Source organism: Panulirus ornatus, chromosome 16 (assembly GCF_036320965.1).
Source record: "Panulirus ornatus isolate Po-2019 chromosome 16, ASM3632096v1, whole genome shotgun sequence".
Taxonomy (NCBI): domain Eukaryota; kingdom Metazoa; phylum Arthropoda; class Malacostraca; order Decapoda; family Palinuridae; genus Panulirus; species Panulirus ornatus.
The window spans coordinates 31,341,456-31,366,004 of record NC_092239.1 but is presented as its reverse complement, the minus strand read 5'-3'; the positions used below and the strand labels follow the sequence as shown (position 1 = coordinate 31,366,004).

At 42.9% G+C, this 24,549-nt stretch overlaps 2 protein-coding genes across 7 annotated transcripts in view; one reads left to right on the top strand and one right to left on the bottom strand.

The window, feature by feature from the left end:
* Positions 1-24,549, top strand: part of LOC139754214 (uncharacterized) — a 436,361-nt gene that overhangs the window by 231,028 nt on the left and 180,784 nt on the right. The window lies entirely within an intron of this gene.
* LOC139754211 (cell adhesion molecule Dscam2-like) overlaps positions 1-24,549 on the bottom strand; it is a 543,290-nt gene that overhangs the window by 487,135 nt on the left and 31,606 nt on the right. For all 6 annotated transcript variants that reach the window (XM_071671457.1, XM_071671454.1, XM_071671455.1 and 3 more), the window contains exons 2-3: positions 4,722-4,915; positions 4,112-4,250 (exon numbers count right to left, since the gene is read on the bottom strand). In XM_071671457.1, the coding sequence (XP_071527558.1) occupies positions 4,112-4,250; positions 4,722-4,915 (333 nt within the window). The remainder of the gene's footprint in view (positions 1-4,111; positions 4,251-4,721; positions 4,916-24,549) is intronic.

The following is a 24,549-nucleotide window of genomic DNA, read 5'->3' as shown; positions in this document are numbered from 1 at the left end:
TTGTTTCCTCTAGACCATCAGCTGGACCTCTTAGGCCATCAGTTGGACCTTCTACTGGACCACTAACTGGACCATCTCAGACCAGCGTCACAGCTTTCCTCTAGACCGTCAGTTGGACCTTCTCATAAACCATCAATCAGACCTCCTCCCAGACCATCAAGCTCTCCCCCTACTGGACCTTCTGGACCATCAACTAGACCTTCTACTGGACCATAAAATGGATCTCATCCTGATCTATCACCTGGACCTCGTCCTGGACCATCAACCGGGCCTTCTAGATCATCGAATGGACCATCTCCTTCCAAAACCTGGAAACTCTCTCTCTCTCTCTCTCTCTCTCTCTCTCTCTCTCTCTCTCTCTCTCTCTCTCTCTCTCTCTCTCTCTCTCTCTCTCTCTCTCTCTCTCCCTAAAAAAACAGAATGAATTACGACTATATTTAACATTCCTCCCGGCAGAGTCATAGCAATTCTGAAATATGGTATAATATTGTGGTGTTTGGTATAATCTTGATATTTGGTATAATCCAATAATATCAGAAATAATACTTGGAGTATTCGGTATGAAATCATAATATTTGGTCAGTCTTGAAATGTATCGTTTTATCTTGTGATATCAGGAAGGATCATGTCTAGTGTTGTAGGTACGTACATGGTGAAGACTGCTCACATGGGTGACGTGTGGGTGAAGATCTGCTGCTCCATAGCAAGGTATGACACACAGTGATATCCAGCATAGCGGTAGCATCTGACACACAGGAGTGATAGCTAACACCCTGGAGTGATATCTAACACACTGAATAAGAGCTAACACGTATTTACGAGCTAACCATTGAAGGATGATGAGTTATGAGTGGACGAGACCCGAGTCTGCCCGACACCGTGGTGCAAGCTCAGGCGAGTTCTGGCATCTTATGACATCGTATGTAATTAGTATATTGTAAATGGCGTCGCACATCTCTCCTGGTCAACGTAAACTTCAGAAGGGAAATTTATCGCGACTGGCTCTTGCTTTCACGAGGAAGGGAGTTTATGTGGAGCCTGGATGACGTTTGCGGAAGAACTCGAGGTGATAAGGAGACTTTATGACCTTTGGTCAAGCGAGGTCATACATACTCTGGTATGTCATGTATGTTGAGAGCTGTCACACACAGAAAGTACTTGGAATAAATAACGAAGAGGAATAATATGTGATTTTTTATGGCCAAAATGTTGGTCAAAGTAGGTTAGTGGTCAGCAAAATTTCATGTGGGTCACAATTTAAGTCTGGCTCCTCTTCATGGTTAGGGCGGGTGTTAACATAGGTCGTGGTTGATGACAGGTCGTAAGGGTCAAGGCACGTCGCTCACGGATCTGCACATATCATGGACTGAGAGAGGTCAAGGGTCATAGCACTTCCTAGAAGTGCGACTATTGTGGGTCATTGTGAGTCAAGATGATTACTGTGGATGGAGGAACGTGAACTGTTGTACATGGAGACCCGTAACCAATTACTTCCTCTGCAACAATGATGACATTTTTTTTCCTTTTTCCTTTTACATGAATTTCTAGGTCAACTGCGGTGAGGATTTTTGGGAAATGCACAATACACAATATACCTTTGAGAAGATTTTAGTGGCTGACCATCCAGGTGCAAGAACTTAATCACGCGGGCAAAAACCTGAGCAACTTGTTTGATGACTGTCAAGCCAGACAAGTTCCTCAACCACTTGTCTGGCTTAACGACCGTAAGGGTCAGGTTGAAGGCATGGCTATGATACCCAGGGGTCTTACCGCCTTGTTCCAGCTTCGATTATCGTGTTCACTGGTGTTACCGTCGTGCTCATGAGCCGTACCGTCGTGCTCAAGAGCCGTACCGTCGTGCTCAAGGCGTTTCGTCTATACTTAAAATCATCGTAACAAGGTAAAAAGAATAGACAAGGTCAGGTCACTGGCTCAGGTAGAAGATATGTTGAATCATGTTTTAACTCGAATAAGGTCACGTGGTCATACATCAACGCAGCTATTGTGCTTTCCTCTTAAAACGGGTTTATGACACATAAAGGTGAAGATCAGCTTTCTTAACTCAGAAAATTTAGCCTGTAAGAGGCAGGATGTTACGGTGCAAAACAGTGGCATGAACAACCTGCTTGAAAATGTTTTCATGGGAAAAGTTGTTGACGTGTGACATTTAACGCCCTCCCTGTTGGTTGACATGATGTTGCCCCACGGTACTGGTCAGCTGAGAGCAGATGAAGTGGGTGAATTTGTCGAATGACACAAGGTCACATTCGCCCTTACCTGATGTACTCACAGTTGTTTAAGTATGAAAACCAATGCTATTTCATCTCATATACTTTGAACGATCATCTTCAACTCTTAAGGAAGCTACACAGACTTATAGAAGTATTTGGAAGACAAACGAGATATTTTGTGTCACCCACACAAGCCATAAATCTGTCTATCTAACTATAACGTCTGTTTACATGCACCAGATGGAGTAATAAATGGAGACGGTTCTGTAGGTAAAGTTTCAGTTATCGTTTGTATAGTTATACAAGTATAGTTTCGCTTGTCGATTACATAGTTGCGTAGGGCTCTGTAGTTATCTGAGTTAGGTCACTAGTTAACGTTGATAGGATAAAATATGAATATTTTATGTTAAGACAATTGGGTTCTATAGGGTAAGGATGGATGAAAGTTTGTGTCACTACAGAAAAGACAAATAATCCGTCTTTTGACGTAGAAAATAGGAGTCTGTATAGCCCCGTAAAAGACAAAAGAGTCTGCATAACCCCGGAAAAGACAAATGGGAGTCTGTATAACCTCGTATAAAGCAAATGGGAGTCTGTTTTGCCCCGTAAAAGAGAAATGAGAGTCTGTATAACTCCATAAATAACAAATGAGAGTCTGCGGAACTCGTCAAAAGTAAATGAGTAAGTTTGACTTTACGAAAACAAATGAGGATTTTTATAACAGTTGAAGACGTATGATTCTTTTGAACGTAAAACACAAGTCAGTCTGCAAAACGCTACAGAAACAAAATACTGTCCGTATAACCATGTAAAAGACAAATGACTGTCTATAAAAGCCCCGTAAACAACAAATGATAGTCTGTATAATCTCGTAAAAGTCAAATGGGAGACTGTATAACCTCCATAAAAGACAAATGAGAGTCTGTAGCGTGTGGCTGACGGCACCTCAGCCCACTTGTTGCCTGGGCTCGTGACTCGAGCCCAGATAATGATGATAGCGGCCTCTGCCCGTACAAGTATCAGGAAGGATTTGCTGTTCTCAGACTCGTGCATACGATGGTTTAAACTGGTTTGAAAAATTCGTGTTTTAGTCGTTTATTTTCTTTTTGTTCGTAGAGTGGGTTTCTTCGTTACTTCCTGGTGTTTAATATCGTTTTTATATGCGATCCTGCTGTTTGCCAGTAGACTGTTGGTTTCCTTTACAGTTCCACTAAGGTACGGTACTGACGACGAGTTGGCTACAGAGTGGACTCCCAAGTCTCTCTCACACAGGTTCTCCGTCTTATTTCCTGCTAGATAATATCTGTACTGAAGCCTCCTTCAATTGTGCCCCATCCTCATTCCCTTGCATTTGTGTGTGTGTGTGTGTGTGTGTGTGTGTACATATATACTCGACATAACTGATACACAAACATGATTTCATAATCTCACTCAGCTTCAAGTAGCGGAAGCGGATTTGTATAAACCAGTACTTAGCTTTTTTTTTTTTTCTGTGGTACCTCATTGATCACCGATCCTGGTTGTTCAGATTAGGTTCTGTAGAGGAAACACACAAACAACCACTCAACCTTTTTAATATGTAGACGACGCCTTCAAGAACCTTACATGTGTCAAACCACTTGAGCACGACGGTACGACCCTTTGGTATAGTAGTGTGGCCTTTAAAGTGACCTTTTATGCTCAGGTCAAAGGCCTTTCTGTTACCCCCTCAGGATCGTACTCAAAGCTAAAGGGTCGTACCGTCGTCCTGAAGCAATGACCTACCTGTGTGCCAGGCAACGCCACATTCATGCCACAGGAAAAGATTCACATATTTTTTGACATCAGGAGGCCACCGGCAGGAGCCGGGGGCCCCTGGAGGAGGTAGTAGATGGACCTACCTGCCCGTAGTGTGGTGGGGGGCGCCAGGACCACGCCCGTGGGGTTGGAGGCCCGACACTGGTACACTGCCGCGTGCACGTCCTGTCGGTAGTCCGTGCCACTGAAGGGCCAGATCACCAGCGACCCGTTGCTCAACACCTGTCCAGGTGATACAAGGGGCGAGTTATGTGTCTGATGGGGGTCTGCTCTCTCTCTCTCTCTCTCTCTCTCTCTCTCTCTCTCTCTCTCTCTCTCTCTCTCTCTCTCTCTCTCTAAGACAGGAACGTTCCTCATGGCCCATAACATCACCCACTCAAATCAGTCACCCAACTCAGACCCCTGACCTCCCTGGCGACGCAGCATACACACTATATTTGTTCTTCCTACGTTCTCTCCAGCCGTCTTTCTCCGTTATTCTACCGCTCATCATCTCCGACGTATTCCTAATCCATCTTACCCAAAATTATATCAACAGCACTCCAACAGACTTATCTCCAACAGTGCATCAACAGCACACCAACAGTCTTATCTCCAACAGTACATCAACAACACTACAAACGTACACCAACAGTGCCGCCACAGTTCTTCACACCAACAGTCTTTCCCACCAGTACCGACGTGAGCACTGACCTCCCTCACTCCGGGGATGTTGGTGACTGGGGAGTGGTCAAGGTTGAGCCAGGCCACCTGTGGGGGCGGATCCCCCCTGGCCAGGCACCCCAGGACGGCGCCGGAGGTGTTGGTGAAGGTGACCACTCCTGGTGGAGGCTCCACCAGCAAGGGTCCGGCTGGCGCGCTGCTTCCTCCACCATTACCTCCCTCAACTGCAAAATGACAAGGAAGTACGTTAGTAATGTTGGAGGAAGGTGGTGGTGGTGATAATGTCAAGTGAGGGGTACTAAAGGAGGGGAAAAGTTTTGATAAGGTTTAGAAACATTATTGGTGTTGACGTCATCGACAACAGAGTATGTGAACACAGGGGATGGAGGAGTCTAATGAGGAGGAGTGGAGGATTGGTAGTGGATAGGTGAGGCAGAGTAGTTATGGACGTGGCAGGGATAGAGACAGGGATTTTAGGAGGCCAGAGATAGAGAAGAGATGGAGATACTTAGTAGACAGGAGATAATTAACGTGGTTCAGCTGGCTGAGTTATGATCACGTTCTAACACAGCGAGGGATATTTTCTATCGCAGTGTAAGATGGCCAGTCTTGTACTAATGTCTAAAACAGGTGACTGAGATGTAGCGCTGATCTGTCGATCAGTCTCAGGATGTAGAAGAGTCAATGAGGAAGATATACAAGCCACTGCCACAAACATGATAAATCTGTGAGACTGATAGGAGAGATTTATCTGTAGTATATCAAGAAGAGAAATGAAAGGATGATGAGTGGGTTTAATATGCTCGCACTGACAGATGGCCTTTCATACAGATCCCTGCAGGGAGTCAGAGGACGGTTGTATTAAAAGACGGACAATTAAATGACAGAGAAGTTCAGATATATATCATGCAAAGATTTTCATGACGGCGAGAGCAACAAGTGGGGTCCCTAAGGGTTCAGTGTTGGGCCCGTTACCATTTCTGAGCTAAGTTTGCTAGAGACAAGAGTCATGTCTTATTATGTTCGCTGATGATGCCTAGATTATTATAGAAGTGCAAAATAACAGGAAATGCGCAATATTGCAGAGATACATAGGCAAAATGCAGCAGTTGTCAGACAAATGGGTAGTGAGTCTTAACCCAGCAGATCTAGTCATGAAAATGTGAGAAAGATTAAAGAGGGGAAAGAAATTACAAGAGTCGACGATCGCGCTCAGTAATGTCTTCCGCTTGAGCCAAGGAGAAGCTTACCACGACTCGAACCTCTTGCGACAGGAAAGAGAAAACGGAAAAGCAATACGACAAAAAGAAATGGTTAAGAAAAGCTGGTGATAAATTGAGTGAAAAACGAGAAGAAAATGTAAAGTGATAAGAAGACTGGGAAGAAACTGAGGGAATGTTTATGTGCATGTTTTTAGTAACGTGTGTCTGTCTGGTGCTGGGGCCTGTATCGCAGGCCTTCAACATCCGAGGCTGAAGACCAGCCACACGCACGACCCAGGCAAGAGTCGTTTTGGGTCGTTTGATCAGCCTTCTGACCCACCTGATTACTGCCCTCCCTGTTTACACACGACCAATATGTGTCAGTTTTCTTTACCACGACGCATACATTATCTCTCTCTCTCTCTCTCTCTCTCTCTCTCTCTCTCTCTCTCTCTCTCTCTCTCTCTCTCTCTCTCTCTCTGAAATTGGTAGGTACCCACCCACCTGCACTTTTCTGACTCAGGTTGCTGTCTCTTCTTTGTGCCTCCCCCGCACCCACACTCCCTCTCTCTGTTCTCACAGACAACACGTAACTCACACGACTCGTTCTTCGTAACTCTATTATCTTGCAGTGGACGCTTCGAGGTGGGGAGCACCAACAAGAACTTTAGGCAACAGCTCCTCTCTCTCTCTCTCTCTCTCTCTCAGCAGGAGCAACGCACCTCGGCGAGAAATCGTTTTAGCCGTCTCATTAGACCGGCATAATAGCGAGGCTTGTTATGGAGCCGACAACCACTCCTCCGTCACGCTCAAAAACAAAAGGAAAATGCGAAGGGACTAACCCGCTGAGGGTCATTAGTAAGAAGAGACTAATGTTCTTGTGGTATATTGTATGAGTAAATTATAATGCCTAAGTGATTCTAAGGTATTTTCCAGAATAATGTAATGGAATACGAAGACTGTTATTAATCAACGTAAGAGGGGAACAAAAAAATTGTGGCGAATCTGCCAGCTACATGTGGCAACTTCATCATGATCTTGCCTCTCAAATCTTATACAATTTTGTAAAGAATTTTTGTTTGAACATCAATAACCTCTTGGAATATGTACTGTTTCGTTCAGCATTATTCTTTTAAATGGGAATTATATCAAAAGGATAACGAAGAACTATGATGTATGATAGTAAATAAGTGGCCTGTTTTTCTCAAAGCTGGCAAGACATGATTGGTGTAGCCAGATACTGTATGTTAGCAACTCAGCGTTTCTTAGGCAGTCCGGGAAGGAATTATACGAACATCGGCTTATATCAGCAGGGCGGAGACCTTACGTCTGACCTACTTTTTTATGGTAACTGAGACAGGACGGGACACTGAATGCCTCAATCAAAGGTATGAGCGACAAATAAAAACATATAATAAGGGTTGATAGACAAAGATGTTTTGCCTTATAGTGAGAGAACACAAGGTAGATACCAAGTGTTGACATAAGCAGTTACAAGTTGAACAGAGGACGAGAAAGAAGCAAGATCGTGACCACGTCTTGTTGTATATGATGTCGTGTTGAACATCAGTTTATAATCAAACTGTTTCCCAAGAAAGAATGATCATTATCTTAGCAGACCTACAGATGCTAAGGTAACATCTTCCTTTTTCTGGGTCTTATTGTAACCCCCTGATTACTCTTCCCTACTATGATGACGAATTCCTTACTCGTATAAGTAAGACAGTTCTTCACTTGTTTTTTAGACTTTCAGACATGCCCTGAAAGCCTAGCCTCCATGATGAATAATCCAGAGATCCTAGCATACAGCTGAGGGAATAAAGAGATCGGTTGTACACTATACACGTGGTCTTGGCCAGTCTCCTGATACACAGTTTCATTATTACGACTCACGTCGGTAAAGAAAAAACGTATCGCAGTTTTCCAGAAACTTATCAGTCCTCCCCTTCCTCCTCCATGTTCTAGTCCCCCCCTCCTCCTCCTCCACCTCCTTCTCGTTAGTTGCCTGTCCAAAACACGAACTTAATATCTAACCTAATTTCTCTCTCTCTCTCTCTCTCTCTCTCTCTCTCTCTCTCTCTCTCTCTCTCTCTCTCTCTCTCTCTCTCTCTCTCTCATGTTATCTGGTGTGATATCGTGGTGACCTGGGCGTCGTCTCGGTGTGTGTGTGTGTGTGTGTGTGGATATGCTTCCGTGCACACGTACATGTTTGTTTTAGTTTCTACATGTGTTTCTTTGTTGATACCAGACGCATAGTTGTGCCGTCACTTGTACCACTACATGGCAGTACAGGGGACGAAGCCCAAATAGCGGGAGATCTGATGGTCTACGACGGGAGTAGTATCCTACGTTGCTTATTTATGATAGGATTGGAAGAGGATAGTAAGCTAAGGTTGAGCTGGAGGATCCTGAGCAGAGGAGGATCGTACGTATATACCAACATCCTGACTACGACGTTTGAAGGGATCAGCAATGACGCGGTCGATCCTTCGGCGATGAGGTATTATTGTGGTTCACCTGCTGCTCAAACACGTTTTCTTATTTGACATGTTTGTGTTTTTATAGAAAATGAGTACTTTTTTTCTCCCAGTGTTTGTCGTAGTGTGGACGAACGAGATATTTTTATTTTTCTTTATATTCTTCCTGTACGAGAAAACAGAAATAGTTCAGCAGAGGTTAAAAAAAGAATTGTCCCCTTTTTTTAAAGTCAGCGACATGAAAAGATTTAAAACAACAGGCATTTGCCGGGCTATGAACAAGCTAACAATAGACGCAAAAAATAAACAATAGCAAAATACAAAACAACAACAGCAAACAGTGACGTACAGGATGGACAAACAAAAGTTCACCACCACTCGAAAAATTAAAATCAAGTTGACACAATTGTTAGACGAACCACAATATGTGCATTACGAACCACCTACAAACAAAAGACTACCTGCGTTTAGAGAGGATGGGAATACTTAGAAAACAGAGTAAACACTTTTAGATAGAATGACATTAGATAGATGGTTAGAGAACTTAAAGAAGAACAGACGAACAACAACTGGACTTAAACATGAACATTCTATAGTTCTTCCTAAGACCGAATATATAAGAAATATATTTCATATGTTGTCATTACAAAGTTTAATAATAGGATCTGATAGTTCCAGAAGATCTAGGCCTTAGATATCAAGCATTATATATTTGATCCGATAATGTTCTCTTAAAAGCATATCTGATTCTTGAAGAAATATAGTATTTTTCAAACAGAAACAAGAAAAAGTGACAAAATTGTAATATAACATAATGAAAGGCTTATCTACCTTAAATATCACCCAGGAATATTCTGTAATGCTCGTTAATGTTGACAGGTAGTGAGAGATGATGAAATATATTAAACGTTTGATTATTGCCAAGTTTTGTGACAGAACGTAATAGTTGCATGGCGACAGTTGAACCCCTGACAGAATCTTACTCATCAGCGAATGTATAACCAGTGCTGAAGTTTGATGGCAAATCTCATTTTTACAGAAAACAGTCAGACATGCTGGTCATATGGGTAGGTTTTTGAACCGATACAAAAGTTTGTTTTTGAAGTGTAATATAACATAATGGACGTCTTTTTTTTTTTTACCTTAATTAAGCAACTTTCAGGAAACTGAACTGAAGAGGAACACAGGAAAGATCATGGTCAGTGTCAACCGAGAACAAATTGTGTCCATCACATATCATGATAATGTAAGACTCAGGTCAGCAGAAAACGAAAAGTCAAGAGAATCTGCGCAAGACAACGACAAATGAACGAAATCTATGATACCTTCTTGACTGGACGACCAGGTCGCTCACGTGACGCCTCATCTTGACCTCTGACCTCTGACCACACCATTGTGACGGATAATTTATGCTATCAAATTTTGCGTACTTTTTTGGGATTTTATGACTAACTGAACTTCGGTGCGACTGTTGATCACGACGGTACGACTCTTGAGCACGACGGTACGACATTGATCAGGTGGCGCAGTGCGGTGCGACCATACAACACGACGGAGGGAGGAGTACACTCGTACGATACCATAATACGACCATTGAACACAGTAGTGTAGTACGACCCTGGGCATGACTGGCCTTGCAGTAATACCACAATGAGGAAGTAATCATCTGGTTCAGTAATTCAAGAGTACAACAACCAAGTTTCTGTTTATGTCACCTTCTGCATCTTACTCCTCTTCCGGCACTGAACCTCAGAACACCACAATGTACCCCAGCATGTCGTGAAGATGATGAGTCTAGCCATATCCTCTCCTCTGTCTCACACACCCAGCATTATGAACACCACATATTGCTGTCCCCACAATGCTAGGGTGTTGTATGGATGCCGTAATTGTTTTTGTCTTGTGAGCAGCTGGTCTGTATATACAAGGGTCTCAGTAGCTCCACTGTGGATCACAGTTCGTATATATGGGACGGGTCTTCCTCCCCACCTCTCTCTCCGGGCCAGTGTGGGATGAAAAGCTTTCCATCCCATGAACTCTACAGCCGTCAACTGTCTTCAGTCATCCCTGTCCGTCCCTCGTGGTGTTCCTCTCCTCTCTCTCTGTTCTTCAGGTATCATTTTGGTCACTGTATGGGTGTACCTCAGCCACTATGGTTTAGACCCGTGACGCGCGACTGTCTGCTGCCTCCTGTGGTTTCTGTTGCGATCGGCCACACGAGGATTATCCGTTATGAAATTTCCTTCCTGGAACAGCAGAGATGTGGAAATGTTTTCATTCTTTTGTCTTAATCTTTTGCCACAGTGTTCCCGTGTGGCAGCAGACACACAGGATAATGGATGCTGTTACTCCGTGGTGTATTTTGGACAGCGACTGTCATTAAGCCATTAATACTGAGACAGTTTGATTAAAGTGAAGTAGATGAATTATCTACAATAACAGTAGATGAAAGTAAGTAAACAACCTGCAACATCCAAGACACGTACGACAGTTTTAGCGCGGATAATCGGAAGGCCAGCTGCCAGACGTACGGCGAATATGAATGTGAATCGTGAGCTTATTATCTTCTGAAATTAGAGCAGATGACCCCTCTTGGCAACAAGAACAACGTGCATTAATTTTAGTAACGATAAGATCTTTAATATTGAGAATATCCGGGTGGGAAGGACGTTCTAACACACACACACACACACACACACACACACACACACACACACACACACGAGGTATCGAATGGTTTGAATGTCACGATGGATCAGTAACTGAAATAAACCATTTCAGAAAAAAGATGCTTAAAAAAGAAGACGCAACAAACAAAATGATATAAAAGTTAAGATTAGATTTAAACATTCACTACAAACACATAAGCAGCTTTTCACTGTTTTGTTATTTATGAATTTCTTTCTCTGCAACACAATTTATGCTAAATTAGTGAAGAAAATATTCACCGAATTCAGTCAGGACAAAAATGAAGCTTTGGGATAATTAAATACGACTCATTATATATGTATTTATCATTCAAAATTATTCCATTATATATATATATATATATATATATATATATATATATATATATATATATATATATATATATATATATATATATATATATATATATATATAACCTCTGTCTACAGGCTTCTGCAGCCAAAGGCTGCAAAGCTGCGCTGCTTCCAGTAACTGGGAAATAAGAACTCCTTTGGAGTGAGTTTTCGCGAGACTTCACCCACAGTGATAGTCTCTGCAAAGGTAACTTTTCACCTGAAGTGTGATCTCATGCAGGCGGAGCCCGGTGGTGTGTGGTGCTCAGCGTTGATGACCGTGGGTCAGGACGGGCCCGCCCGGGGTGTTTCTCGCATGGGTTCGAATCTTGGGGGGGGCAGTTAGCCCACACCCAAACCCAGGTGTTCATCCTTCCCCCTGGGCTGGTAGATTAATGTGGAGCTGACTTGGCTGGAGTGTGTGTGTGTGTGTGTGTTTGTGTATTTCTGTGTATATACACCAAACACATGGTACGTTTAAGAGCCAGGGCAACTCTTTAACCCTCCCGACAGCTCGGGAAAAAGCTGCGACACCATCCTCGCCATCTTTATCTCCTAGCAACTGAGGTCCTTCTTCCCCAAGGTGCAGTTCGGCACCACAGACATATCAGAATTCGTACATACGGCAACATGAAATGCCCCATCCCAACCACTGTAAACATCATCAGTTATAACAAGACAGGATCCTAACCTCCACCTTCGTAGAAGTGTCAAAACTTCCCAGTTAACATTCTCCATCATTGTCATAACCCAAGTGTATGTTACATGTATCCTCGTCACATACCATTCAGTACAGCTGTTGTTATTGTTGTATTTATTATGGTCATTACCGAAGCAATAAACCATTTCATCTGTTGTGTAGGGGAGTGTTAAGATTATTGTATCGCGAGAGATGGTACCGGACTCCGCCAGCATCAGGTTACCCCATGAGGTCACCTTCAGTGAGGTTATAGCATTGTCACAGGACGGAAAAGAGTATCCTGTCATTAAGGCACTTCTTACTGTAAAGAATTCCATCATTTCCCTGCTCCTGAATGAAGCGCAGATTTGAAGACAGCAGGAGCCTCATAAAAGATGGGTCGTGGGTTTGCATAAAGTGAAACAGCGAGACATTATGACACAGAAACGTCAAGTTAACAATAGCGAACAAACAAACAGATGACAGCGACACACTGTGCCCGTCATGTGAATCAAACATCTAAAAACATTGTTTACTGAAAGAAAAATAATATTACCATAATCCAGGACAATCATAGGATGTTGTCCTTCCAGACTATGATAATTAATCAGAATCTGGTAACTTGAGGATTCCTTCATTATTTTCTTTTAATAACGTAATTTTAATTGATAAAATATTAGCATTCACTGAAAATGAGAAATGTTAGTTATCGCGTTATTACACCACATCAATTTTGAACGAATAGAAATGTTAACTTGGGTTCTTTTTGGCCGAGTTCCGACTCTAATTGCTTCGTCCAAACTTTAAAAATCCGCTCTAATGGGTGGAGCTAATTATTGGGTAATTGGGTTAAAATTTTGAATTTCTGGTCAGCCATGTGATGTGGCGAATATGCAAGCCTTTTTACTGAAGGTTTTATCTCTCTTTATCATCTAGTCTCTCTCTCTCTCTCTCTCTCTCTCTCTCTCTCTCTCTCTCTCTCTCTCTCTCTCTCTCTCTCTCTCTCTCTCTCTCTCTCTCTCTCATTATTTTCCTTCCTCTCCTTGCACCTTCCTTCATTTCTTCTTTCCTCTTGCCCTCCCTTTTCATCAACCTAATTTCATCATCACTTCCTTCACACACACACACACACACACACACACACACACACACACACAAGAATGCCGGATCGGTCAAAAGTGTTTAGGAATTCTAGTCAGTACGTGGGCCCCATATTGGTCAATATATTACACATTCTTCATAACTTGGACAAGGGAGAGAGAGAGAGAGAGAGAGAGAGAGAGAGAGAGAGAGAGAGAGAGAGAGAGAGAGAGGAGGGGAAGGAAGAGAGAAGGAAAGACACACACACACACACACACACACACACACACACACACACACACACACACACACACACACACAGGCAGACGATAGACAGAGAAACATATAGAGACGGATAAAGAAAGAGAGAGAACATGGGACAGTAAGAATGAAAGGCAGATAGACTAGTGTAGAGGGAGAGGGAGAAACAGAGAGACAAGAAGGGATAGACAGGTAGGAAAACCGTGCAATGCAGATACTGAGAGAGAGGCAGTAATACAGAGAGAGAGTGTTGGGGGAAAGCGACGGGGAGAGATGGGTGGAGAGAGAGATGAAAATTGAAAAAGAATATTTGACATTAAAACTGGTAGTAAGTGAGAAGCTTGCCAGTAGACCTGAGGGAACACATGAGGGAGAAGCAGACACGGAGCAGAATAGACAGAAGATAGTTGATCAGATAGACAGAATGTATGAGGTACAGATAGATGGATAGATAGATACAGTTGACACATATACGAGAAATAAATAATCCTGTGAGATTATACATATTATTATACACGAATAGTTTTCACAGTGGGGTTATACGTTGACTTACGTCAAGACTAGCTTAAAAAAGAACTAATTTCCTGAGCAAGTACACTTAATTTCTCGGCACTCAGTAAAAGTAGACTTAAATCTACTCCCTAAATACTCACCTTAGAAAGAAATTCTATGAAATGGCGTCGGGAGGGTTGGCGTCTCGTACAAACATTAGGGCAAACAATACTAGGGTACTCGGGCGAACAACAGGCTGGAGAGAGAGAGCTCACGAGGACATGGGAAGGACATTAGGGTCGACCCTCCCTCGGCTACAGGTCCTAGTCTCGCTTTTATTGCCGTTTGGAGTAGGAGCACTTGACGAGGTTCTGGAGTAGGGAGTCATGGAACGGTTAACTCTCCTCTCCTCCTCCTCCTCCTCCTCCTCCTCCTCCTCCTCCTCCTCCTCCACCTCCTTCTCGTTAGTTGCCTGTCCAAAACACGAACTTAATATCTAACCTAATTTCTCTCTCTCTCTCTCTCTCCTTCTCTCTCTCCTCTCTCTCTCTCTCTCTCTCTCTCTCTCTCTCTCTCTCTCTCTCTCTCTCTCTCTCCCATGTTATCTGGTGTGATATCGTGGTGACCTGGGCGCGTCTCGGTTGTGGTCGTGTGTGTTGTGTGTGTGTGTGTGTTGTGGGGTGTGGATATGCTTCCGTGCACACGTACATGTTTGTTTTAGTTTCTACATGTGTTTCTTTGTTGATACCAGACGCATAGTTGTGCCGTCACTTGTACCACTACATGGCAGTACAGGGGACGAAGCCCAAATAGCGGGAGATCTGATGGTCTACGACGGGAGTAGTATCCTACGTTGCTTATTTATGATAGGATTGGAAGAGGATAGTAAGCTAAGGTTGAGCTGGAGGATCCTGAGCAGAGGAGGATCGTACGTATATACCAACATCCTGACTACGACGTTTGAAGGGATCAGCAATGACGCGGTCGATCCTTCGGCGATGAGGTATTATTGTGGTTCACCTGCTGCTCAAACACGTTTTCTTATTTGACATGTTTGTGTTTTTATAGAAAATGAGTACTTTTTTTCTCCCAGTGTTTGTCGTAGTGTGGACGAACGAGATATTTTTATTTTTCTTTATATTCTTCCTGTACGAGAAAACAGAAATAGTTCAGCAGAGGTTAAAAAAAGAATTGTCCCCTTTTTTTAAAGTCAGCGACATGAAAAGATTTAAAACAACAGGCATTTGCCGGGCTATGAACAAGCTAACAATAGACGCAAAAAATAAACAATAGCAAAATACAAAACAACAACAGCAAACAGTGACGTACAGGATGGACAAACAAAAGTTCACCACCACTCGAAAAATTAAAATCAAGTTGACACAATTGTTAGACGAACCACAATATGTGCATTACGAACCACCTACAAACAAAAGACTACCTGCGTTTAGAGAGGATGGGAATACTTAGAAAACAGAGTAAACACTTTTAGATAGAATGACATTAGATAGATGGTTAGAGAACTTAAAGAAGAACAGACGAACAACAACTGGACTTAAACATGAACATTCTATAGTTCTTCCTAAGACCGAATATATAAGAAATATATTTCATATGTTGTCATTACAAAGTTTAATAATAGGATCTGATAGTTCCAGAAGATCTAGGCCTTAGATATCAAGCATTATATATTTGATCCGATAATGTTCTCTTAAAAGCATATCTGATTCTTGAAGAAATATAGTATTTTTCAAACAGAAACAAGAAAAAGTGACAAAATTGTAATATAACATAATGAAAGGCTTATCTACCTTAAATATCACCCAGGAATATTCTGTAATGCTCGTTAGGGTTGACAGGTAGTGAGAGATGATGAAATATATTAAACGTTTGATTATTGCCAAGTTTTGTGACAGAACGTAATAGTTGCATGGCGACAGTTGAACCCCTGACAGAATCTTACTCATCAGCGAATGTATAACCAGTGCTGAAGTTTGATGGCAAATCTCATTTTTACAGAAAACAGTCAGACATGCTGGTCATATGGGTAGGTTTTTGAACCGATACAAAAGTTTGTTTTTGAAGTGTAATATAACATAATGGACGTCTTTTTTTTTTTTACCTTAATTAAGCAACTTTCAGGAAACTGAACTGAAGAGAAACACAGGAAAGATCATGGTCAGTGTCAACCGAGAACAAATTGTGTCCATCACATATCATGATAATGTAAGACTCGGGTCAGCAGAAAACGAAAAGTCAAGAGAATCTGCGCAAGACAACGACAAATGAACGAAATCTATGATACCATCTTGACTGGACGACCAGGTCGCTCACGTGACGCCTCATCTTGACCTCTGACCTCTGACCACACCATTGTGACGGATAATTTATGCTATCATATTTTGCGTACTTTTTTGGGATTTTATGACTAACTGAACTTCGGTGCGACTGTTGATCACGACGGTACGACTCTTGAGCACGACGGTACGACATTGATCAGGTGGCGCAGTGCGGTGCGACCATACAACACGACGGAGGGAGGAGTACACTCGTACGATACCATAATACGACCATTGAACACAGTAGTGTAGTACGACCCTGGGCATGACTGGCCTTGCAGTAATACCACAATGAGGAAGTAATCATCTGGTTCAGTAATTCAAGAGTACAACAACCAAGTTTCTGTTTATGTCACCTTCTGCATCTTACTCCTCTTCCGGCACTGAACCTCAGAACACCACAATGTACCCCAGCATGTCGTGAAGATGATGAGTCTAGCCATATCCTCTCCTCTGTCTCACACACCCAGCATTATGAACACCACATATTGCTGTCCCCACAATGCTAGGGTGTTGTATGGATGCCGTAATTGTTTTTGTCTTGTGAGCAGCTGGTCTGTATATACAAGGGTCTCAGTAGCTCCACTGTGGATCACAGTTCGTATATATGGGACGGGTCTTCCTCCCCACCTCTCTCTCCGGGCCAGTGTGGGATGAAAAGCTTTCCATCCCATGAACTCTACAGCCGTCAACTGTCTTCAGTCATCCCTGTCCGTCCCTCGTGGTGTTCCTCTCCTCTCTCTCTGTTCTTCAGGTATCATTTTGGTCACTGTATGGGTGTACCTCAGCCACTATGGTTTAGACCCGTGACGCGCGACTGTCTGCTGCCTCCTGTGGTTTCTGTTGCGATCGGCCACACGAGGATTATCCGTTATGAAATTTCCTTCCTGGAACAGCAGAGATGTGGAAATGTTTTCATTCTTTTGTCTTGATCTTTTGCCACAGTGTTCCCGTGTGGCAGCAGACACACAGGATAATGGATGCTGTTACTCCGTGGTGTATGTTGGACAGCGACTGTCATTAAGCCATTAATACTGAGACAGTTTGATTAAAGTGAAGTAGATGAATTATCTACAATAACAGTAGATGAAAGTAAGTAAACAACCTGCAACATCCAAGACACGTACGACAGTTTTAGCGCGGATAATCGGAAGGCCAGCTGCCAGACGTATGGCGAATGATATGTGTGAATCGTGAGCTTATTATCTTCTGAAATTAGAGCAGATGACCCCTCTTGGCAACAAGAACAACGTGCATTAATTGTAGTAACGATAATATCTTTAATATTGAGAATATCCGGGTGGGAAGGACGTTCTAACACACACACACACACACACACTCACACACACACACACACACACACACACACACACACACACGAGGTATCGAATGGTTTGAATGTCACGATGGATCAGTAACTGAAATAAACCATTTCAGAAAAAAGATGCTTAAAAAAGAAGACGCAACAAACAAAATGATATAAAAGTTAAGATTAGATTTAAACATTCACTACAAACACATAAGCAGCTTTTCACTGTTTTGTTATTTATGAATTTCTTTCTCTGCAACACAATTTATGCTAAATTAGTGAAGAAAATATTCACCGAATTCAGTCAGGACAAAAATGAAGCTTTGGGATAATTAAATACGACTCATTATATATGTATTTATCATTCAAAATTATTCCATTATATATATATATATATATATATATATATATATATATATATATATATATATATATATATATATATATATATATATATATATATATATATATATATATATATATAACCTCTGTCTACAGGCTTCTGCAGCCAAAGGCTGCAAAGCTGCGCTGCTTCCAGTAACTGGGAAATAAGAACTCCTTTGGAGTGAGTTTTCGCGAGACTTCACCCACAGTGATAGTCTCTGCAAAGGTAACTTTTCACCTGAAGTGTGATCTCATGCAGGCGGAGCCCGGTGGTGTGTGGTGCTCAGCGTTGATGACCGTGGGTCAGGACGGGCCCGCCCGGGGTGTTTCTCGCATGGGTTCGAATCTTGGGGGGGGCAGTTAGCCCACACCCAAACCCAGGTGTTCATCCTTCCCCCTGGGCTGGTAGATTAATGTGGAGCTGACTTGGCTGGAGTGTGTGTGTGTGTGTGTGTTTGTGTATTTCTGTGTATATACACCAAACACATGGTACGTTTAAGAGCCAGGGCAACTCTTTAACCCTCCCGACAGCTCGGGAAAAAGCTGCGACACCATCCTCGCCATCTTTATCTCCTAGCAACTGAGGTCCTTCTTCCCCAAGGTGCAGTTCGGCACCACAGACATATCAGAATTCGTACATACGGCAACATGAAATGCCCCATCCCAACCACTGTAAACATCATCAGTTATAACAAGACAGGATCCTAACCTCCACCTTCGTAGAAGTGTCAAAACTTCCCAGTTAACATTCTCCATCATTGTCATAACCCAAGTGTATGTTACATGTATCCTCGTCACATACCATTCAGTACAGCTGTTGTTATTGTTGTATTTATTATGGTCATTACCGAAGCAATAAACCATTTCATCTGTTGTGTAGGGGAGTCTTAAGATTATTGTATCGCGAGAGATGTTACCGGACTCCGCCAGCATCAGGTTACCCCATGAGGTCACCTTCAGTGAGGTTATAGCATTGTCACAGGACGGAAAAGAGTATCCTGTCATTAAGGCACTTACTGTAAAGAATTCCATCATTTCCCTGCTCCTGAATGAAGCGCAGATTTGAAGACAGCAGGAGCCTCATAAAAGATGGGTCGTGGGTTTGCATAAAGTGAAACAGCGAGACATTATGACACAGAAACGTCAAGTTAACAATAGCGAACAAACAAACAGATGACAGCGACACACTGTGCCCGTCCTGTGAATCAAACCTAAAAACATTGTTTACTGAAAGAAAAATAATATTACCATAATCCAGGACAATCATAGGATGTTGTCCTTCCAGACTATGATAATTAATCAGAATCTGGTAACTTGAGGATTCGTTCATTATTTTCTTTTAATAACGTAATTTTAATTGATAAAATATTAGCATTCACTGAAAATGAGAAATGTTAGTTATCGCGTTATTACACCACATCTATTTTGAACGAATAGAAATGTTAACTTGGGTTCTTTTTGGCCGAGTTCCGACTCTAATTGCTTCGTCCAAACTTTAAAAATCCGCTCTAATGGGTGGAGCTAATTATTGGGTAATTGGGTTAAAATTTTGAATTTCTGGTCAGCCATGTGATGTGGCGAATATGCAAGCCTTTTTACTGAAGGTTTTATCTCTCTTTATCATCTAGTCTCTCTCTCTCTCTCTCTCTCTCTCTCTCTCTCTCTCTCTCTCTCTCTCTCTCTCTCTCTCTCTCTCTCTCTCTCTCTCATTATTTTCCTTCCTCTCCTTGCACCTTCCTTCATTTCTTCTTTCCTCTTGCCCTCCCTTTTCATCAACCTAATTTCATCATCACTTCCTTCACACACACACACACACACACACACACACACACACACACACACACACACACACACACACACACACAAGAATGCCGGATCGGTCAAAAGTGTTTAGGAATTCTAGTCAGTACGTGGGCCCCATATTGGTCAATATATTACACATTCTTCATAACTTGGACAAGGGAGAGAGAGAGAGAGAGAGAGAGAGAGAGAGAGAGAGAGAGGAGGGGAAGGAAGAGAGAAGGAAAGACACACACACACACACACACACACACACACACACACACACACACACACACACACACACACATAGGCAGACGATAGACAGAGAAACAGATAGAGACAGATAAAGAAAGAGAGAGAACATGGGACAGTAAGAATGAAAGGCAGATAGACTAGTGTAGAGGGAGAGGGAGAAACAGAGAGACAAGAAGGGATAGACAGGTAGGAAAACCGTGCAATTCAGATACTGAGAGAGAGGCAGTAATACAGAGAGAGAGTGATGGGGGAAAGCGACGGGGAGAGATGGGTGGAGAGAGTGATGAAAATTGAAAAAGAATATTTGACATTAAGACTGGTAGTAAGTGAGAAGCTTGCCAGTAGACCTGAGGGAACACATGAGGGAGAAGCAGACACGGAGCAGAATAGACAGAAGATAGTTGATCAGATAGACAGAATGTATGAGGTACAGATAGATGGATAGATAGATACAGTTGACACATATACGAGAAATAAATAATCCTGTGAGATTATACATATTATTATACACGAATAGTTTTCACAGTGGGGTTATACGTTGACTTACGTCAAGACTAGCTTAAAAAAGAACTAATTTCCTGAGCAAGTACACTTAATTTCTCGGCACTCAGTAAAAGTAGACTTAAATCTACTCCCTAAATACTCACCTTAGAAAGAAATTCTATGAAATGGCGTCGGGAGGGTTGGCGTCTCGTACAAACATTAGGGCAAACAATACTAGGGTACTCGGGCGAACAACAGGCTGGAGAGAGAGAGCTCACGAGGACATGGGAAGGACATTAGGGTCGACCCTCCCTCGGCTACAGGTCCTAGTCTCGCTTTTATTGCCGTTTGGAGTAGGAGCACTTGACGAGGTTCTGGAGTAGGGAGTCATGGAACGGTTAACTCTCCTCCTCCTCCTCCTCCTCCTCCTCCTCCTCCTCCTCCTCCTCTTCCTCCCCCTCCTCCTCCTTGCGCTTCGCTGCTCGGTTCCGATGTGGAAATGAGGTGAGGACCAGACTTGGGCGGGAGGGGTTAGTTGCACCTCGGGGTTGCCACATGAGGAACCGTAACTTCATGAAGCACGACGGTACGAGCCTTGGGTTGTGATGGCACCGTCATCATACACACGGGCCGTGCGTGCCGTCGTGACGTGCTCAAGTATGACACGTGGTGCTTGCTCAAGGATTAGACGTGTTGTACTCAAGGATCGCACCTTCCTGCTCAAGATGTCCAAAAAACTTACTGCAAGGACAGAGGAGATGTAGGTCATGGCCCGTTTAGCTTTGTTTTCCTCTCAGGTAATGAAAGTTATATTTAGAAGTGATTTCTAAAGAGTCTTTGAGAGAGGAAACACAGGATCAGGTTCTGTTAATCCTTCTGTAAATGTTTTCATTCTAGAAATATGATGTTTGCTCTAAAAGGAGCAACTATGGTTCTGTCCCAAGTAAACAAGGGTCGACTTTTTATATTATTTTTTCTTCCCCACAACAACTTTGCTTAAATCAAGGATTTGATATTCATGATACATGAAGGCAAGACATTGTTACCAAGGAAATCTCTCGCAAGTAAGCCCGCCGGAACATAGTTAAGGAGGAAGATTAGACTCATCTGAAGCTGGACTTTCAGACTTGGACGATATTTTGGTGAATACGAGGCTCAGCTAATTACCATACAACAGTGTCAATGACACGACATGTACAGCATAGCTGAGCTCACGTGATATCATGATGGAGGGACGCCGTGTTAACCCCATGAAGACGCTTCCAGGACCCCCATCTGGTGGATGTATACCATGATCGGTTTCTGCACCCGAGAACTTGCTGCTTGTGTGCCCCCCAGACCTCGCAGTGGACAGACCCCTGACTCACGTGATTACCCTGTGGTCGATGGCAGCGCTGTAGTGGCACTTCCTGATGTGTGTTTCCTTCCCTGCGCCGCGTAGCTCTGGAACTCCGTGCCTCTGAGGTCCTTCGTGACACCTGGTGCCTAACCGTTTCCCTAAACGCTAATCTCTGGAAGTATTAACCTTCTCATGTCTTTGCCACGACCTCACCTCCAGATCATTCTTATATTTTTGCTCTTTTCTTTTTCTGTATTACTTTATCTTTGTTGTTTCATTTAAGGCCTGGGTTGGTGAAGGACTTCTGTATGTGAGGGGGAGATTTTGATATTAAATTATATATGCATATGCTAATGCATCCTCAGTGTGTACACAAATCTTAAAACACAAAAGTGCTTAAAACCTCACCGGGGAAAGATAAACACACACACACACACACACACGCACACGCACACACACACACACACACACACACACAGAAACGGATGATAAAGACAGAGACTTAGAGACGGATGACAGACGGACAGCAGACAGGGCCATCGGTACTAAATAACTATACCGCAAAACTAAAGACCTACTGATAAAGATAAGGTACATAAATAAAGATAAGGTACGTAAATAAAGATTAGGTACATAAATAAGGATTAGGTACATAAATGAGGATATGAGAATAGAAATACGATCATAATCATGAACGGTAATTGCTTATAGTGTATAGTTGACGTGGTTGCTCCCTCACTCCGCCGTGGAGAGGAAGCAGACGATGTTTACTTCATGAAGCGCGTAGTTCCCGCCCGCATCACATGCGTCACTCGTAGTCGACTGTGATAAATTCCTTTTCCCAGCGTCGACCGAATGCCATTTCCTTGCCTGAAATAAATTCCGCTCTCTGTGAAATAAATCCTCCAAACCCCCTGATATAAATCCCTTTCTGTGCTTGAAGGCAATCCCGTTTGCTTGTTTGGAACAGATCGTCCAGCTGTGTTAAATGGATTGCTCAATCCACTGCCTCTATCTGATGATTCCTTCCTTGGTCACTGCTTATGGGAGATGCTCCAGTCGGGTGATGTAGCAGATCCTGTTCTGCGTTGACTGACGTGTGATACCCTAGTGTACCTGTCTCACGTCGATAGAGTGGGTCGACCCCTCCCCCCATACTGGGTTTGTGATGAACCTTCTGTGCTTGATGCATCAGATTGTTTCGTGTTGTAGCATTCCTCGTGGTCGGGTAGGGGTCACTGTAGCAGTATTTATCTGGTAGTTTCTGGAAGACACACCAGAGATGTTGCCATGATGTTCCTCGTGCTGACAGGCTGTAGCTTAAACAGACATCTTCACCTGGTGAGGCTAACAGACATCTTCACCTGGTGAGGCTAACAGACATCTTCACCTGGTGAGGCTAACAGACATCTTCACCTGGTGAGGCTAACAGACATCTTCACCTGGTGAGGCTAACAGACATCTTCACCTGGTGAGGCTCTTACTTTCCCTTACATTTCCAGTAGCACGTCAGTCGATCACTGGATTTCCTTAATGTATTTTGTAACAAACCTGTTGTTGTAACGAGGGGATGTGGGTGTCATCCTGTGTACAAACCATACCCTGCTGTATTATCCACTTATAAGTCATAATATTACCGTAGGGTTAGGGAAGAAACAATACTACCTATGTATCTCCTGTGTGTCATAGAAGGCAACTTAGAAAGGTGAAAGCTGGGGGTTTGGATAGCCTTCCTTCCTGTATTATCGCTCTACAAAAGTAAGAACCGATGTAGAAACCAAGCGAGGATCTTTTTCCTTTAAGGTTCAGTCGCCCTTAAGCTGAGCCGCCTGTTCCTGACGCCACCTAGTTAAGGTGGTATTAGTGGAGAAGATATACAGAAAAAATGAAATCCTGTGATACACCTCATGTGTGTGTGTGTGTTCTTGTGAATGTAGCTAGAGAGGTTTTAACCTGTTCCACCGATAATTTGGTTGCTCCTCTGAATCGATGCGGGCGATTGAAACCCTTTGCGCATTTCCAACTCAGTAATTTCTCTTGATTCATGTGGGAATACCAGCGGACACCAGCATTCATGGCTGTGGGGAGCAGATGCACTGTATAGCCTGATCAGTGGTTGTGTCTCTGGTTTTAAAGATTCTCATCATCAGATCAAATCTGTATCGGGTTCAAAGTAATATTCACTGATTTAACGAGTATTTCATTGTGTTCTGCGAAGATGAAGTCAACACAAATTTAGCCAAGTTCTGATCAGGTCTGTTCACATCAGTCATTCATTACGTTATACTCTTTTCTCTCGTTATTGACACCTGCATGTAGGTGATTAAGCTTGGATAAAGTGGAAAGCATGGTTCCAGATATACACTGGAAAATGTGTACTTATTGGCACGACAGGCATGGAAGACATTTTGATGAATATTGTCAGTCAATTCAGTTGCTGACATGAGTACTTTAAGCGTATTGATCGGGGACTGAAAACTGTTGTTTACACTTCCCAGGTATTTGAGTTATTGTAGACTGTCCAGTAGCGGAAACTTCTGGAAATCTTGGACAGATATCTACAAAGTACACCTGATCAGCCAGGTTTAGGAGAAGACGTAAGGATACGAGCTGGAGCCTCAAAGAACATTGAATCTTCTTATGCGAAACAGATCATCATGCACGCTGACCGATCTGGGGAGGTGAAGGATCGCTGAGACCAACCTGTGACATGTGTGTGATCAGTGTTGGTGAGA